This window comes from Microcaecilia unicolor, chromosome 11, assembly GCF_901765095.1.
Source record: "Microcaecilia unicolor chromosome 11, aMicUni1.1, whole genome shotgun sequence".
In the NCBI taxonomy this organism is placed as follows: domain Eukaryota; kingdom Metazoa; phylum Chordata; class Amphibia; order Gymnophiona; family Siphonopidae; genus Microcaecilia; species Microcaecilia unicolor.
Genome location: NC_044041.1, coordinates 95001607 through 95021167, shown reverse-complemented (window position 1 = coordinate 95021167; position 19561 = coordinate 95001607). Strand labels below are relative to the sequence as shown.

The window sequence follows — 19561 nt, the reverse complement described above, 5'->3', positions numbered from 1 at the left end:
TGAAAGAGGATAAACAGATGTTCTAACAAATGTTTATAACAAGGCCAAATAAATGTTTTAAGACTGTACCAAAACTTAGATTAATTAAGTGATACACATTTTGAAACCCTAGAACTGACAAAAAAACATTGCAACAGGAGCCATTTATGGCCCTGTGGTGGTCTGTATTACCTCAAGCATCTGGATTGGATTTTGGTGGAGGCACTGTGTCGTGGAATTTTTATTTATTTATAATTTTTTTTGCCTTTTTTTTATCTTGACTTTGAGGAGCATCCTCTTCATTGCAGATTGCATAAACCTGTTGCCATCCGTTCAGCCCCAGGAGTTCTCTGGGGAGTTTGGGATATACTGTGCACTTTAAATGAGTTTTTCTGTTTTATTGCAACATTTCACTGCTTGTCCAAACATGGTGTTGGCATTAGCAGTCACTGTAGTGGTAGATTTGGATCTTAGATTTGTGCACTGTTCTGTCCAAATTTAAGCTCAAAATGAGTTAACTACAGATATGATAGGTATTTCCCTACCCAAAAGGCTTTTACAATCTGTTTTGTACATGAGGCAATGGAGGGTTAACTGAGATGGACAGGTTCACAAGGTGTGTCTGTGGGAGAGGTAGAATTTGAAACCTGACTTCCCTGGTTCTTAGCCCACTGCTCTAGCCACTAGGCTACTTTTTGGTAGGTTTTGCCAAAAGAAATTGTCAGTTGTAGCAAAGAACAGTTACATTAGAAGTAAGCTGTGAAGCAGGATGGCAGCCTTTCAAGGGATCATGCAGTGGAAATCTGTGAAAATTAAAAAAAAAATGGCATGCCATGAAAGGAGCTAATCTTGCAACAGAGCACCCGTGGGAAAAGTCCAAATATACGTATTTTATACAAGCATTATAAGTGCCTGTGGAGCTCATTTTCGAACGAGAAAAATGTCTAAAATTGGCATAAAGCAGCATTTGGACGTTTTTCTAACAAAAACGTCTAAATCAGTATTTTCAAAAACAATTTTTAGACGATTTTCTATGAAGTCCGTCAGACGTGTGTTCAAAACACAAAGGGGCGTGTCGGGGGGGGGTGTTAAGGGTGGGATTTGGGTGTTCCTAAGACGGACATTTTACAGTCATAATGGAACAAAACAAAACCGTCCAGGCCTAAAACTAAGACATTTTGAGCTAGACCTGTTTTTATAACGAATAAGGCACAAAAGGGTGCCCTAAATGACAACTGGAGGGAATCAGGGGTGACCCTCCAATACCCCACCAGTGGTCACTGACCCCTGACCCCCTCTCACCCCCCCAAAATGTGAATAAAAATATGACTTTCCAGCCTCTATGACAGCCTCAGATGTTAGAGCCAGGTCTAACAGATCAGCATGCAGGTGTCCCTGGAGCAGTGTAGTGGTCAGTGCAGTGCACCATGGCTTTGGGGACTCAGGTCCCTATCTCCCTCTACCTGTCACATTTGTGGTGGAAACTGTGAACTCACCAGAAACCCACTGTACCCACATATTGGTGTCCCATTCAGCCGTAAGGGCTACTGTAGTGGTGTACAGTTGGGGGTAGTGGGTTTTAGGGGACTCGGCAGACAAAATAAGGGCGCATGTTTTTGAAGTCCACTGTAGTGCCCCCTAGGGTGTCCTATTGCTTTCCTGGTATGTCAGGGGGACCAGTCTACTAAAAATGCTGGCTCCTACATCCCAATGATTTGATTTTGTGCATTTTGTTTTAAATGGACCAGAAAACAAAATGTCCAAATCACAAAACCTTGTTCAAAACAGTATTTTTTTTTTTTGGGGGGGGGGGGGGAAGATAAGACATTTTTCTTTTTTTGAAAATGACCTTCTTTTCTATTCAGATTTTGGATGTTTTTTTGCAAAACATTCAAAATTGGACTTAGACGTCATATCGAAAATGACCCTCTATATGACCTTAAAATCAGCTCATGAAATGACCCCTGGTAGTGCAGACATTTATACCTGCTTTAAAGACGGTCTACATCTATAAAGGGATAGCAGAGCTGCAGGATTTGTTGGCTTATCTTCAATTACATCATTATGTATCTTCGTTGGATCGGGGGGTTCTTGTACCGTCCTTGGGTGTGAGATTGCAGGCCTTCTTTGATAAATTTTGGGAGGAGGGTTGGTCTTTCAGTTTCTGGGTTGCATAAAGCATTGCAGCTGAACTCCCAATCTAGGACATATGATGATCTTACAGCAAGATGGGATCGGGATTTAGGGAGGTTAGGTATTGTTATAGAGCATTATGTCTATGTGCATTACATACTGAAAATGTATTTTAAAATGTATTTATTTATTTTTATTTATTTGTTACATTTGTACCCCACATTTTCCCACCTATTTGCAGGCTCAATGTGGCTTACATGGTACCGTATAGGCTGTTGCCAGTTCAGTTGGTAACAGATACAAAGTTATGTTGTGAACAGAAGAGGTGGGTTTGGATCAAGTATCATGGGGTCAAAAGAGGTGAAGATTAGATTGTCCAGTACGATCATTAGTTATGTTGTGTTTGGGGTTTTATGTTGGATCGTTGGAATAGGCTTTTTTGAATAGGTGAGTCTTGAGTGATTTTCTGAAATTTAGGTGGTCCTGGATTGTTCTCACTGTACTTGGGAGTCCGTTCCATAGTTGGGCACTTATGTAGGAGAAGTTGGATGTGTGGGTTTGGAGTTTTTTTATAAGTTGTGCTTTGCGTAGATTCCGTTACAGTAATCTGCATGGCTTAGGACCATTGATTGTATTAGGTTCCGAAAAGTTTCCCTCGGGAAGAAAGGTTTTATTCGTTTGAGTTTCCACATTGCATGGAACATTTTCTTTATTACCGTGTTTACTTGGTTCTCTAGTATGAGGCTCCAATCGAGTGTGACACCCAGTATTTTTAAGCTTTCTGAGATAGGGAGTGTATGTCCTGGGGTAGTTATAGTTACAGGTTTGTGTTTGTTGTGTTGTGATGAGAGGATGAGGCAGTGTGTTTTTTCAGTGTTTAGTTTCAGTTGGAATGAGTTTGCCCAGGAGTCCATGAGGCCATCATTAATTTCTTTGGTTATTTCTGTCAAGTCTTGTTTGAAGGGGTTGTAAATTGTGATGTCATCTGCATAGATGAATGGGTTGAGGCCTCGGTTGGACAAGGACTTTGCCAGTGGGATCATCATCATGTTGAAAAGTATTGGTGATAATGGAGATCTTTGGGGTACTCCGCATTCTGCTTTCCATGGTGGCGATATATTAGAGTTTGATTTTACTTGGTATGTTCTTGTGGTCAGAAAGCCCTTGATCCAGTTAAGTACGTTACCAACAATCCCAAAGTGGTCGAGGAGTCAAATGCGCTCAACATGTCAAATTGGAGGAGGAGTATACTTTTACCTATGGATATTTCTTGCTTGAACTTGGCCAGCAGAGTGACTAGTACAGTCTCAGTACTGTGGTGGGAATGAAATCCTGATTGTGAGTCATGAAGTATTGAGAACTTGTCCAGGTATTCCGTGAGTTGTTTTGTTACTAGGCTCTCCATCAGTTCGACTATTAGAGGGATAGATGCAACTGGTCGGTAGTTGGTGAGATCATTTGGTTTTTTTCTTTTTGTTTTTTTATTTTCTTTTTCACATGTAGACAGCTTCAGTCAACATTATTAACAACATTTTTCACAGGTTTACCTATTGCCAGACCTTCCACAAAGTATGGAATCTTCTGATGACGTATGAGAGATACTCCCTAGTGTAGTAACAGCCACGGACAGACCAGTTTTACAAAAATATCCTCTTAGGACCAGATTCTATAAATGGCGCCAAATATTTGGTGCTAATAAAATTCAGCACTCAATGCTATTCCTTAAAGGGTGTGTCAAGATGAGCACGCGTTATAGGATAGCATTGAGTGCTGAATTCGATGCTCAACTTTGGGAGCCAAGGGGCCCTTTTAAAAAGCGGTGGTAAGCCCACTTGCCAATTTGGAGCTACTGCCGGCCCAGTGCGGGCACATGGTATTTCCAGTGCACACCATCCTGCGCTACAGAAAATCAGACCTGATTTTCTAGTAGTCGGGCAATGCTGCACGCTGCCTTGTTACCGCTGGGTTAGCGCAGGCGCTGCCATTTCAATGGGTAAGTGCAATTTTACCGCATGGCCATGTGTTTTTCAGCCGTTTTACCTGGGCCTCAGCGTGTGGCAAAAACAGCCCCCATTGCTACCTCAGGGCCCTTTTTACTGAAGCTTGGTAAAAGAGCCCCCAAATCTGGCAGTCAACTTTGAGCATGAGGGCATAGGCCAGCTATAACCTGGTATAAATCCTGGTACGCAAATTGGTTGCGGCTCCCAGCCCTTCCCATGACCACAGCCTCTCTTGAGTTTCACGCAATCCAATTTAGGTGCCCACTATTACAGAATAGTGCGTAGCCAGATTGTCGCCTAAATCATAATTGGAGCCCATTAACTAATTATTTTGGGTGCTGCTCTGGAGATTTGGGCACACAAATAGAATCTGAGGATTAATGCTTTTCAGAACTGTTTAGGAATTCTGTACTTGATGTACAGAGATCATTTGTATAAATTATGGCCAACTGCCAATTTGTTTTGATTAATTTCCCCCTCTTAGAAAGTTCATGTATTATAAAATGGGCAGTTTTTTTTTAATTAAGCCTAACCCTGGGATATGAAAGCAGCTGTAGAAGTGGCAGAGATAAGGCTTAATTAAGTTTGCAACCAGTCACTGCCCCTTACTGTGCATACAGAAATCTTAATAATGACCTGAAGGTGCTGACAAGGTCAGAAGGTCACTGCATGCCTGTGTATATCAGTCAGCTTCAGCTAAGCGAAGCAGAGCATTTCACAGAGGCGCCAGCTGTGGAAGGCACCTCATACAAATGATGTCTGTAGCCATCCACCGCTGAGCATTTAATAGGGAAATATCTTCCTCCAGGCTTCTGTAATTGTAAGAGACAAATGAAAGGAGACCTTTCAGTACTGTTTGTGTGTTAATGTATGTTTGCTTATTAACCCCAGAAGCAAGCCTAAAGTGTTTTTTCTAGCTGTGTTTACATGTAGATATGTTTAATCATGAGTGTAAATTATTCATGAAATATAAATCCTTACTTTCCACACATCTTTAGAACTGTACTAACATTCTACTATTGAGTTAACAGCTGTTTTTGTTGGGGGGGAGGCGAGGGAGAGGGGGTTGCCACTGCCTGTTTTACAAAAATATATCTCTTCTTTATTTCTCTCTCTTGCAAAAAGCTTTGGCTTTTGAAAAGTAATATTCAGAGTCCCTGGGGTGGGATGCTGTAGGGAGGCCTAGTCATCACTCAACAGTGACACCAACTGACCGGATTCCAACTGCTTGGGTGCCTGGTTTTGGAGGGAAGTTTGATCTGTAGTCCTAAGTTGAATTATTGTGGCTGAGGTAGATGAAAGGTGAGGGGGGGGGGGGGAGGGGAAGGGTAAAATTGTGGGTAAAACTGCAAATAGTTGAACATGAAGGTTTGTCGCTCCCATAAACTCAAAGGTTTTCATTCTCTTGAGCCAGAAGCTAATTGCATGATCACAATCTGAATGAAACACTTTATTGCAAAGTCATTAGTTTTGAACTTCTTTCCACAGTTCTTCTTGCAGTAGTATTAGTAAAAGGGTCACAGGCTGCTGACTCCCTGGATCTTATTGGTCTGTAGTGACTGTGATGTCACAAATGGAATCATACAAACTGCATAGACCCCAGTGCATCTGCATTCCATGTGTGATACCCTGTAACATGCCTGCCTTGGGAGATACAGTTTCAAGAAGTTCAAAACAGAATGCTTCTATTCCACTTTGTCCTTGATGTGTATCAAAAACAGTGAGCCGTGCATTCCTTTTCAATGGGCACAAACCAGAAATGCCAGAGTTAAATGGTGTTTATGGCATGGCATTGTATCAGAAATTTAATTGGACAGGCTAAGTGGTTGTTAGTCCTTGGGGGAGGGACTTATCAAGCTGCTAGGACAATAGCCCATATTATTTTCCCCTTAACCCATATTAAAGGGCACTAAAGTGAGTTAAATAATCTTAACATAGCACCACTAGATACATAGTAATCAGATGTAAATGCATGACCATTGCAACCTACTCCTCACTGGCCTCCCTCTTAACCATCTATCCCCCCTTCAATCAGTTCAGAACTCCGCTGCACGCCTTATATTCCACTTGAACCGACATACTCATATCACCCTTCTCCTCACTTCACTGGCTTCCGATCAGATACCGCATAGAGTTCAAGCTTCTCCTTCTTACCTACAAAGCACCTCATTACCTCTCTACCCTCATCTCCCCTTATGTTGCCGCCCGAAATCTCCGCTCACAGGACAAATCCCTCCTCTCAACACCCTTCTCCACCACCGCCAATTCCAGGCTCCGCCCATTCTGCCTCGCATTACCTTACGCATGGAATAAACTTCCTGAACCCCTACGCCAAGCCCCCTCCCTACCCATTTTCAAATCATTGCTCAAAGCCCACCTCTTCAATATTGCTTTCGGCACCTAACCTTTATACCTTTCATGTAATCGAGAATGCCCCAAATTGACTACCCCTACTTGACTGACTCTACATTTGTCCATTAGATTGTAAGCTCTTTGAGCAGGGATTGTCCTTCTGTGTTAAAATTCTACAGCGCTGCGTAACCCTGGTAGCGCTTTAGAAATGTTAAGTAGTAGTAGTAGTAAAGCAGCTCACTACTATGTTAATAGTATAGCTAAAGGCTGGGGTTATTTTACCATTCCAGCAGCATCAGGCCTCGTCAAAAGTACGCTAAATGTAAAGTGTATTCTCACACTTGGCAATTCTTTTAAAAAGACACCTTTGTCAAACTATATAAATAATTGAAGCACTTATCTTCACAAGTAAACATAGTGCAGTGCAGTCCCAAACATGTTTATTGACCAACAGTGTGGCCCAAACAAATGCGGGACTTCACTGTTAGTGCAGTCCCAAACATGTTTACTGACAATGTTGCCTTCTGAAAATAAATGCTTCAATTATTTATAGAGTTTGACAAAGTGGGAGTTTTCTAGATTACCAGCATTCACGTAGTATGATAGTGTATATTGCACAGTACACAGAGAGCATAACTCTTTTTAAACTTTCTCATCTGATAGTTGATCTGAGAGGAATGCACATTATAGGGAGTGGATTATGCAGAATTTTTCCCAGTGTCATATACCATATCAATAAGAGAGGTTAAGCTTTGAGGTATTCACAGTGATTTGTAACCTTTTATCCTCCCTTCCCCTCCCATTTCTCTACCATGGATGTTTGTGCCTTTTGTAAAAACCCAGTGAAAGAATATACGCTTCCCTCTGTCTTTGATGCCTCTCAATGGAACTGTTGTTTCACGTGTGTTCTATCATTTAAGTAAGCAAGGGGTAATTTTTATAATTGCACAAACTTGCTTACTATAGATTTAATATTTTAAATTAGTGTACACATAGAGGCATATTTTCAAAGCACTTAGCCTTCCAAAGTTCCATAGAAACCTATGGAACTTTGGAAGGCTAAGTGCTTTGAAAATATGCCTCTTACTATGACAAAACAGTGGCTTTTTAAGCCTCTATTATTTATTGAAGTGTATTTCTCTAGTTTGGCCAGCAGTTGGTGCGTGTTTATGTTTAAAGCTGTTACAAAAAACCGACTGTTCCTTCTTTAGTTAACACAGATAAGAGGTAACCCGCAGTGATGTGGCCAGCTACTTTTAAAACTTGTTGTTCTGGGCTCTGATTCGCACAGGAACTCAATTCATCTAGGATGTACTGACTTTTTTCTCCAGTCTTAGCCAGGGAGAAGAGAGAGAAATATCTCTTTGCTGAGACCCTGTGAACAGTTATATTTGATAACCTGTGAACAGCTATATATCCTGATCTCCCCAGGTACTATTTAGATAGTAAACAAATGTTTAGTTAGTTTTATATTCAGTTACTTGTTACTGTTTACTGATTGCACCTTTTCTGTCCGTTCTAATTTTTCATGGCAATAAACATTTTTAATTTATTGCCTCTGCTTGTCTGGACTGACTAAGAATCCTAGTGTGTTGGGTCTATGAGTGCTTTCTGGGAACTGTGGGACCACTGGGAGTGTGGACCCCAGCAACCTAGAAATCATTGGGGATAATTTGAGAGAGGGAGATTCGCCCAGAGGCAGTTGGGACCCAGTCGGTGGGAGTAGGATGCTAGTTTAGAGCACAAGCAGCAGGTGCAGGCAGACCTTCTAAGTGGCCATACGGTAGCCCCAGGCGGATGGCTAGGCATTTTGTGACACATACCTTATCCTTTTCTCTGTGTGAGTATATATGTACTTCTGTTTTGAAAATTGCTGAGGAAGTTTTCGTGCATAAATATTTTCACCTGCTCTTTGTGATGCACAAATTTTTCCGTGCTCATTTATGCTCTTTATGTGTGGTTTATAAAGTATACACAGATTAGCAAAGCCTTCACTCAGTCTAGTAAAACTGTTCCTGATGCCTTTAAACATGTCATAGTTACACCACTCCTCAAAAAAACCTTTATTAGGCCCTACCTGTCCCTCCAACTATCTCCTCATCTCCCTCTTCTCCTTCCTATCCAAGCCACTTGAATGTACTGTTCACCGCTGTTGTCTTGACTTTCTTTCATCTTAAGCTATTCTTGATCCACTTCAATCTGGCTTTCGCACTCTTCATTCAACTGAAACAGCGATTGCTAAAGTCTCCAATGACCTGTTCCTGGACAGATCCAAAGGTCTGTAGTCTATCCTCATCCTTCTCAATTTATCTGCTGCTTTTGACACTGTTGCTCACCGCCTACTCCTTGATACGCTGTCCTCACTTGGATTTCAGGGCTCTTTTATTTTAGTGTATATTTTGGTAGATCCTCCTCCACTTCTATCCCAATATCAGTTGGTGTACCTCAGGGCTCTATCTTGGAACCTGTTCTTTTCTCCATCTTTACTTCTTCCCTTGATGCGCTGATCTCCTCCCATGGTTTTCAGTATCACCTTTATGATGATAACTCCTAGATCTACCTCTCCACACCAGAAATTTCAGCAGCAATCCAGGCCCAAGTATCAGCCTGCCTGTCTGACATTGCTGCCTGGATGTGTCACTGCCATCTGAAACTAAACATGACAGAGCATCATATCTTTCCCCCTAAACCCATCTCTCCTCTTCCCCCATTCTCTGTCTCTGTGGATAACACTCGCATCCTCCCTATCTCATCAACTTATAACCCTTATAACCCTCTCTCTCTCTCACCAAAATTTGTTCCTTCCTTTCTGAGCACACTACCAAAATTCTTATCACCTCTTGCTTAAACTACTGCAAATTGTTTCTTACAGGTCTCCCACTAAGCCATCTCTCTCGAATCTGTTCAAAATTCTGCTGCACGACTTATATTTCCACTAGTGTCGCTATGCTCGTATAAGCCCTCTCAAGTCACTTCATTGGCTCCCTATCTTGGCATACATTTCAAACTCCTCTTATTGACTTACATGTGCCTTCACTCTGCAGCTCCTCAACATCTCGCCGCTCTGGCTGATTATGTTTATAGCAACCAAAGATAGGACTGCTATTTAAATGGCCAACTTAGCCGGCTAGTGCTGAATATTGCCGTATAACTGGTTACCTTTTCAGCACTAAGCGGCAATATTCAACGGAGATAACTGGTTATCTCACGCTAAATATTAGTAGTTAGGCGGTGAAACGCTATTTAACTGCTCAGAGTCCATTTCTGGCCGGTAAAATAGCGCTGAATATCGGCATTGTAACAACAGTTATAAGAGTATATAATAATCATCATGTCTCCTCTACTCTAAGGGGCCCTTTTATTAAAGTTTAGTTTGCGCTTAATGCTATGAAGCTCATTTTATACCAGTGGGCATTTAGCATGTACTAATTCTGTTAATGCATGCAGAGCTTTAGTAAAAGGGCCCTAAAAGAAGAAACATGCAAGTAAACACACACACAGCAAACATCAATATCAAATTCTCCAGAATAAAATCAAATAGCAGTCTATTGAAAATAGAAACAATTTGGGGGATATTTCTGTGCTACAGGAGTTACTTTTTTGCTTCGGTTTCTATATATATGTCTATCAAGCTAAAACCTATATTTGTTTGACCCAAAGCATCTGTTGGATTTTATTTGTGCTGAGTAAAATATAAGCATTTCTGAATGATGAGTGCAGAGGCTAATACTGTTAGTGGTGGGCTAGGTTAATTGCCCAGGATGAAGTGTCTTTTCTGTGCTCAGGGTTCTGGTTGAATACAAATAAGTCAGAGGCCCAGCATACTTCTCCTACTTGAACTGAGGATTTCCCTTTAAAGTGGGCCTCACATAGTTTTTGATATCTGGACATCTAGTTATCGGGAGATCCATGTCAACTATATGCTGTGAATGTGCTCGCCCTTCTTCAGCACACTACACGATTAGAGGCATGGCACTCATTACCACTGTCTTTGGAGGGCTGCATTAATCTGTTTAAAATGACATTGAGGGGAATTTTCGATAAGTCTATGTCCGACTTTGGACGTTTTGCAAAAAACGTCCAAAATCTAAATAGGAAAGGAGGAATTTTCAAAAAAGAAAAAAGGGCAATCTTTTTTCTTGAACATTCTGTTTTGTTTTTTGGACTTTTTTTGGGGTCCATTTTCGAAAAACAAAACATCCAAGTACAAAATGCATAAAATCAAACCATTGGGATGTAGGAGGAGTCAGCATTTTTAGTAGACTGATATTCCGAGACAGCAATAGGGCACCCTAGGGGGTACTGCAGTGGACTTCATAAAAAGCCCCCAGGTACACATCTCACCATTGCTCCCTTACCTTGTCTGCTGAGCCCCCCCAAAACCCACCCCAAACCTACTACTCCCAACTGTACACCACTACCATAGCCCTTGCAGGTGAAGGGGGCACCTATATGTGGGTACAGTGGGTTTCTGGTGAGTTATGGAGAGCTCACAGTTTCCTCCACAAGTGTAACAGGTAGGGTAAGGTATGGGCCTGGGTCCACCTGTCTGCAGTGCACTGCACCTACTACTAGATTACTCCTGGGACCTGCATGCTATTCTAATGGACCTGAGTATAACATCTGAGGTTGGCATACAGGCTGGCAAGTAATGTTTTTCATCACATTTTTGGGGGGTGAGAGGGGGTTAGTGACCACTGGGGAATAAGGGGAAGTCATCCCTGATTCCCTCCAGTGGTCATCTGGTTATTTAGGGCACCTTTTGTGCTTTATTCATGATAAAAACTGGTCTAGCTCAAAACGTCTGAGTTTTAGTCCTGGATGGTTTTGTTTTGTTCCGTTATGGCTGAAAAATGTCTTAAGTCTTAGGAACACCCAAGTCCTGCCCTGAACATGCCCCTGACATGCCTCCTTGAGATTTGGACTCACTTCTGACGGACTTCATAGAAAAAAACGTCTAAAAATAGGTTTTGAAAATGCTGATTTGAACGTTTTTGTGAGAAAAACGTCCAAATGCTGCTTTATGCCACTTTTTAGATGTTTTTCTCTTTTGAAAATGAGCCCGATTGTTTCCTAAATGGTTATGCCCTGGATTCTATACAGCGTGACTGAAATTGTGCATGCAAATCCAGTCATATTCTGGATTTGTGCGTGCAATTTAATTATTTTACAATCCAATTGGCTCTGATAATTGCCATTTAACAGGCAATTATTGACACTAATTAGCATTAATTAGAATGTACTAGGTGTATTCTGTAAAATGGTGCGTGTAATTTCTAATGTGCCCTGCCAAAAAGGCGGTGTAGAATGGACGTGCCATGGGCGTTCCTAAAATCTACGTGCAGGGTTATAGAATGCACCTGCTCTGTGCCTAACTTAGGCACCGGTATTTATACCAAGTTTTACTTGGCATAAATGGACATGCCTAGTATTAGGTGCAGGCTTGGCCCTAGGCATATTCTATAAGCTGTGCCTAAATCTACAGAACAAGTCTAGATGGAAATATTTTTGGCACCAGTTTTTCAGGCGCCGTATATAGAATCTAATATATATATATATATATATATATATATATATATATATATATATATATATATATATATATATATATATGTAACAAATTCTTCCATTGCTGCTCAGGTGTATGGACCGACGGATAGGGCCCTTTCTAAATTTATTTGGTGGAATAGGAATATGGGCCCTGGAGGAGAGGGGGACTGGGCCTCCCTAATATTTTTATTTATAACCAGGCATGCCTCCTTCACCACATACGGGATCGGCTTTTGAAATTTGAGCTTTTTACACCAGTCTCTGTTGAACGGTCTTGGTGTCCTCTCATAACCTGTAGTGCCACCTTGTAGGAGTATCACTTTAAAAAACTGACTAGAGTGTATTCCTTATCAGTGCGAGCCTAACATCCAGGTGGTGTGTTCTCCCCATATGCCAGAAATGTCGGGCCGGACAGGGCACCATGGCATGTTTTTTTTTTTTTTAATTGTCCAACAATTCATTATTTCTGGTCCCACTTGGTTAGAATACCTCTTGGGGAAGATGATTACGCCTCATACCCAAGGGCTTGATATTTGGTGGATCCCTGATAAGCAGGCCACTCCCGAAAGGGGGACAATTCTTTTTAGCCAAGGCAAGCCTTCTTGGTAGGAAATGTAATTTGCAATGCTGGACGGAGGCAAGTGTGCCGTTGTTTTTGCCAGTGGAGAAATGCGCTTAATAACTATATGGCTTTGGAAGCTTGGGATGCTAGAGGCTCCTTTAAACGGCGGAAATTGATTTGAGCAATTTGGGAGATTTTTAATTCAGTCCCACACTGGGTACGCAGCCTCATTCTTAATCAGCTCAATATGTAAGGTCTTACATATATAGTAGCATTCCTGTATGGATAGCTTTTTATCGGGAGGGGGGTTATTCTTAGGGGGCTATTGATAGGGGGTAGGTGTGGGGAAGACTTTCAGAAGGGGGCTAGGGAGAGGTTGTGAGATTTGAGTATGGGAGGATTATTATAGACAAATGTCCTAGCTTTAGAGTTCTTGTTTTTTTTGGTTCGATGTTGATTTGTTAATCAAATTGATTAGAGATATGCTATTGGGCCAGGAAGGTAGATGGAAGCAAATGTTTGAGAAAGTAATGAACAACTTGTCCAAAATGTGAATAGAGTATATTTATTTTTATTTGTTAAATAAAAATTGTTTAAACGTAAACATCTTTTCTGTATTCTGTTTTTCCTTAGTTTGATGTTCCTTATCTGGATGCTTCTTTCAATTATTGTGGATGATTATTTTATATTTTATTTAGATAATGTAATTTCTTTGTCTAGAATTACTTTTTTTTTTTGTATCGCAACTAAATGTAATGATTAGCAAAAGAGGTGAAAGTTCTGTAGTCCTAAAAAATAAAAGGCAAAATCCATCAAACTGTTGTAAGCTTTTTGGGCTAAAATTATGAGGACATTTCTTGACTAGAAAACACATAAAAGCTTGGATAAATATTTTAAAGTTCTGGTAATTAGTATTGTACATTTTAAGTAATCTTTATTTATTATTATTTATTGCATTTGTATCCCACATTTTCCCACCTATTTGCAGGCTCAATGTGGCTTACATAGTTTAGTAATGATATTGTCATTCCAGGATATCAGATACAATTAGTAGTATGTAGAGATTGAGTAAGGGAAGAAAGAAGGAAGGAAGTGATTAGGCGGGTAATTATAGAAGATGGATTTTCATAGCTGGGTGGGTTGGTAAAGTGGATTAGTGAAGCTATTGGTTCTCTTTGTAGGCCTTGTTGAAGTTTTAAGTTTCAATAGGACATACCTACTTTCCTGTCATTAACACAGCCACTTCTTCCCCTGGAAATCAAAGTATTTTGCCCCCACTTGTTAGGAAACTTCAACTTTTTATAAACCATATTCAGGCACAAAATGATCAAGTATGTATATTTAGTACCACATTCATATCTCATGCTATTAGTGTGGATCCTGTATATCTCAATGGGGGAGGGGAAGATATCTTAAAGTGGAACTTAGTGAATAAAATGTTGTTAATTCTGTTGGATTGTTGGGTCAGTCATGAATTGATAATGAATATGACTGTTGGGCAGACTGGATGGACCCTGCAGGTCTTTATCTGCCATCATTTACTATGTTACTATGATGATTTACATGCATATTGGGGCTCTTATAAATTAGGTCATGCTAGGGACATAGCCAGACACCTTTTAGGTGGGCACCAGAAACCGCCCCCCCCCCCCACACTCGGCATCTCTCTCTCACCTCCCCCCCCCCCCCCCCCCCGGTGATAGGGAGTTTCTTAACTCCATTCCCCCAACCCCCTGGTACGTTTTCATTCCTTTAGTTCTTCACCAGCTGCGAGCAGTGGCACATGCTTGCTTCTCATCCCAGACCCAAGCCTTCCATCTACACAAATTCCTGGTCTCTCAAACAGGAAGTTGCATCAGAGAGAAGGCTCGAGACTGGCACGAGCAGCGGGTATGAGCTACTGCTGGTGAAGAACTGACGGATTTAAAAGGTACCGGGGGCTTGGGGGAGTGGAGTTAAGAGACCCTCGATTGCCTGGGAGCGTGGATGGAGAGATATTGAAGTTTTCTGGTCGGGCTTGGGCATTCCTGCCAGCCACATCGCAGCTGTCCCACTGCTGGGTGGGCCTGCATTCAAAATGGGTGGGCCTATGGCCACCCAGGCCCACTCGTGATTGCACCACTGGGTCATGCTTGAAAGTGCAGTACAAGCCAGTGCACATTTATACAGCAGGTGTGGTCAGAGCTTGGGCAGAGCAAAGGCAAAGTTGCGATGTACACATATTTTATACCTGACAATTGATCCGTACCCTCCATCTTGGTGTGATTTCTGCAAGACTAATAATGTCTTCCTAAAATAGAAACCTCTGCATCTATGACCTAGGCACCCTCAAAATCAGCCTCAAAAAGTACATTAAATGTATCTGCTTCTTCTAGCTACTGATAAACAAGCAGATCGGACTGAAAAGGTATGACGTGGATGGAAGAAAAGTGCTTTTCTACTTTGATGAGGTAATTTCTCTGACTTCCAAGGTTCTGGGGAGTTGTGTCTAGTGTTGTCTTAGCTAACTCTGCTGAAAAAAGCTGTCTCTGAGGAAGTTGTATGTTCCTGGCAAGAACAGTAGAGATCTGCAGCCGCATACCAATTGCGCCGAAGCTGTAAATAGACTGCCGTGTGTACATGAGAGAACAGAATGGTTTGTTTGTGGATCAAGCTTAAAGCTGTCATATCTTACCTTTTAAGAATAACACAGCTATCCAGGAAGAGTGACAAGTGAGCCATAGTTCAGGACCTGGTGCTTTCTCTTAACACTCTGCTTTAAAGTGGGTTCTTTGGTGTCATAATGCCAGTGATGTCACAATCCAGTAATCCTTTAAGAGGTCTGGTTATCTAGCAGTATTTTGTATAATTTACATTGTTTTCTAACCCAAATATTTCTCAAATAATACCCAAAGTGGCATTAGAAATCCAAATACACTAGTCCAGTGGTTCCCACACCTGATCATGGAGGCAGTTTTCAGAATATTCACAATGAATATTCATGAGAGAGATTTGCATGCACTTCCTCCAACTTATGCAAATTTCTCTCATGAATATTCATTGTGGATATCCTGAAAAGCTGACTGGCAAGGGTGCCTCCAGGATCAGGTTTGGGAACCACTGTACTAGTTCCTTCCGTCAAAGATCTTGTACTCTAGCCCCCTTGTATAATAGAGCACTTAAATTTTTGTACTTATAAGAGCTAGCTAAGCGCTCGGTGGTATTCGTTAAAGTATGCATACAGCTGCCTTAGCATGTGGATGCAATGAGGCAATCATGGGAGAGGAGCATGGGTGGGCCTAACATTGACTGGGTCAATTATGCGATTTAACTGACTCCTGGTTAAATCACTTGTTTGATACCAACCGGTCATTTTCAGGGGCACTTAACCGGTTAGTGCTGCTGAAAATAACCAGTTAGCGCCAAACTCAAAACTGGCTATTTTGGGTTATCATAAAAGTCAGTCCTGTCTTTATGTGGTAACCCATAGCCAGTTAAGAACTAAACATGGCACTTTAATTAGCCATGAGTTAGCCGACTCCGCAAAGCTAGAAATTCAATGCCGGTGCCCAGACATGGCCCAGCACTGAATTTCCAAGTTCAGTGCTGGCAGCAATCAGAAAAACGCTGATCGCCACCAGCTGAATATTGGGCTCTACATAAATAACTTACAGAATACTGTAAGTTATGTGCTAAAGTGCCACATTTAGGACACCCACTTAGGCTTGCCGTGGACGTGGTGTAAGTGGCTGTGGCTAAATGTAGGCATGCAGGGCCTTATTCTATAAATGTTATGCTCCTAAATTTATGCTTTTAAAATCTTCAGAGAAAGGAGAAAGAAAAGTGGGAACAAAGGCCACAGTTTCCAGAGACTGGAGCACACAATATCTTGGGTTGAAACGAGACTTTATTGGAAATCAAAAGTGACTCAACACAACATTGTGTTTCGGCCGAATGGCCTGCATCAGGAATCTGTGTTTAAAAAAAGAATCAAAAACGTCTAACAATAGAAATCATAAAAACAGTAAGGGTCTTTAGAAAGACCATTGGTCATGTAACAGTGCTGAATGCTGGGATTGTAAATCTTATAGAAAAATCTTCGGTAAATAAATCCTAATTATTTACAAGCATAATCTATTTTGGAGCATAGATTAGGCTAGTAATTTAGGAGTGTAAATTTAGGAGCATACCTTTTACAGAATAAGGCCCATAGCATTCTGTACCGGAACGTACTGGAATAGGCGCACACTATCTGCTTACCTTTGGTGTCTAAACTTTGACCCTCAGTTATAGAATAGCCCCTAGATGGACACCTGAAACAGTGGGAGATGAAGTGATTCGCCCAGTCTCAGAAGGGAGGATTTCCCTGCTTCTCAGCCCATGGCTGTAACTACTAGGCCACACTGGTTTGCTTTGTCCCCTGTTTTTTATCCATGTCTAGAACAGCATCTGTTTCAAACCATTTGGTGTCATCCATTCAGATCTCGAGTCAGTGCATGACCTGTGTGACATTCCAAGCCTTTAGGGAGTACATTGTGGGGAAAACTGCAGCACTACCGATCAAAGTGTATGACTACTATGAACCAGGTATGGTGGTGCCTCTCCAGACATGATAACCACTGCAGAACACTTTTCACTTCCAGCTGTCACTGACTGTTTTCTTGAATTGATGTAGCCTTTGAAGCAACTCGGTTTTACAACGTAAGTGACAACAGCCCGCTGGCTAGAGAACTGTGTGATGGAACAACCTGCAACCAGGTGGAAAGTCCTGCGAGTCAGTGGACTGGTAAGTGTGGGGATAATAGGAATATGATAGATGTTGATCCAACTGGTATCTCAATCTTTAGCAATTATGTAGGCTAGCAATCTCAGCATTATAATTGTTGGTACCTTGAGTTACATCAGGACAATGCAGTCAGAAACTTGGAAGTCACATGAGGATTTTTGGAGCCCTCGGCTATTTTTCTTTTGTTCTATAAAATTTCTTTTAAAAGATTGAAGATGGTTGGCTGGTGGTTTAGGTTTCACATCACGCTGCAGAAGACCTGGAATGGATTCCTGGATCAGGCTTTCTGCTCCCTAAAATTGCTGGGGCTGGAGATGCCACAAGGGTAACACCTAATGGCCGGGCTGCACTCCAGAATGAGCTAAAGTTCATTACTTCTCCACTGAGAGCTGTAGCTGCGATACCAGGGCTGAGGCAAGAGTCAAAATAGAAAAAAAAAATTAATGTTCATGACACTGCAGCCCAATAAAGGATGGTTCTGATTGAGATGGAAGCCCAAAAGGTAGGACATTGCTGAGCAAAAACAAGTCATGTCTTTATGTAGGATTACTTTGTTTTTCCAGGATTAGCCATAGGATGGTTGTAGAAGACCCACCATCCTTACCAGCTGATTTTCAGAAAATATTTTGTGGTTGAATTTGTTGTTGAAGGGTGCGATCAAAGCTAGTTGTATAGCTGGATTTAAAAGACCTTTGGATAGTTTGGGCAAGCTTGTTAACAGTTGGACAGGTAGGCTTGGGCAGGATTAAGGCATAGGCAAACTAGGCATTTGCCTAGGGTCCAGATGTGTAGGAGGAGCCCCCTCAGATGTGCTCATTTAAATGGCTCCCAAGGCAGACTTTTAGCTCGGCATGGAGTGGAGAGTGGAGTGAGAGGAGACACACCGCTGCCCACAAAGGGTTATCTGCTCTTCTTACCCCTTGTGGAGTATCCTCCAGTTGATTGGAAGAGTTGTCAAGCAGTTTATCTAACCCCTCTTTCTTCTCTGCTGTTTTTCCTCTTCAAACAGAACTATATGGGGCCCTATTTAAGGGAGTTTCAAAATGTATTTACATTACAATTTAGGGCCCAGCATGTTTGTTTTTGCCTAGAGTCCACAAAACGGTTAATTCTGCCCTGTCACCACTTCTTACTGCCAGACAGTGTTGGGCAAGTTATTTTGTAAAAATAATATATTAAAGTTATTAGTTACTGCAAGGAAAAAGTAACGTATTACAGTTACTAGTTACTTGTTTAATGAAAGGAATATTTTTATTTATTTAGATTTTGCTCACACCTTTTCAGTAGTAGCTCAAGGTGAGTTTGACATTCAGGTACACTGGGTATTTCTCTGTCCTTAGAGGGCTCACAATCTAATTTTGTACCTGAGGCAATGGAGGGTTAAGTGACTTGCGCAGGATCACTAGGAGCAGCAGTGGGAATTGAATCGGGCACATCTGGATGTCAAGACCACTGCTTTAAACATTAGGTTACTCCTCTACTCCTATGGAGTTACTTTTTAATTCTTGGATATAAACAGTTGTTTCGACATTACATAAAATCGATTCTAGCTATTGACAATCCATCCATTATCGAAGAAAACATCTAAACAGAAAATGCTCGTCCGCAAATATAGGGCTACAATACAATTAGAGATTTAAATTAAATAGGGGGAGGGGGAACCATGAAAATAGCTAGCTGAATGCATCAGAGTTCATGATGAGGTCATCAATATGAGCCTGTGAAATTTGATGTCACGGTTAAAATGAACATTTCAGGTTTGTGGCTTACCGGACACGACTTGCACCTAACATAAATTTTGTTATCGTTTTTGCTTACTAAATCCAAAAAATGTGATATAAATTAATTCTACATTGTCATCCATGTATTCATGTAACACCAATGTATCTTGTACTCCGGAATGGCGAATGCCATAACGGAACATTGTAAGCCACCTTGAGTCTGCAAATAGGTGGGAAAATGAAGGATACAAATACAACAAATAAATAAATAAATAGTACTTAAGTGTCGAAGACCCAGCCATCTTTGTTATTACCTCATGCTGCACACTTTTCACTCAAAAGGAAGTTTGCCGGAAGCTAGAAACAGCCCAATAATGGGCCTAATGATGCAAAGAAAATTGGATGTGTGTCACTAAAAAGCAGGTATATAACTAGACATTACTCACTACTGAAAAAAGGTAATATATTAGTTATTACATTTGCATGAAAGTAATCATTA

General features: G+C 41.2%; 1 protein-coding gene across 1 annotated transcript in view; it reads left to right on the top strand.

Annotated features, from left to right (window-relative positions):
* The window catches only part of CPAMD8 (C3 and PZP like alpha-2-macroglobulin domain containing 8), a 206873-nt gene that overhangs the window by 179417 nt on the left and 7895 nt on the right, over positions 1–19561 (top strand). The window contains exons 37-39 of the mRNA XM_030219505.1: positions 14952–15026; positions 17037–17142; positions 17231–17341. Of these exons, the coding sequence (XP_030075365.1) occupies positions 14952–15026; positions 17037–17142; positions 17231–17341 (292 nt within the window). The remainder of the gene's footprint in view (positions 1–14951; positions 15027–17036; positions 17143–17230; positions 17342–19561) is intronic.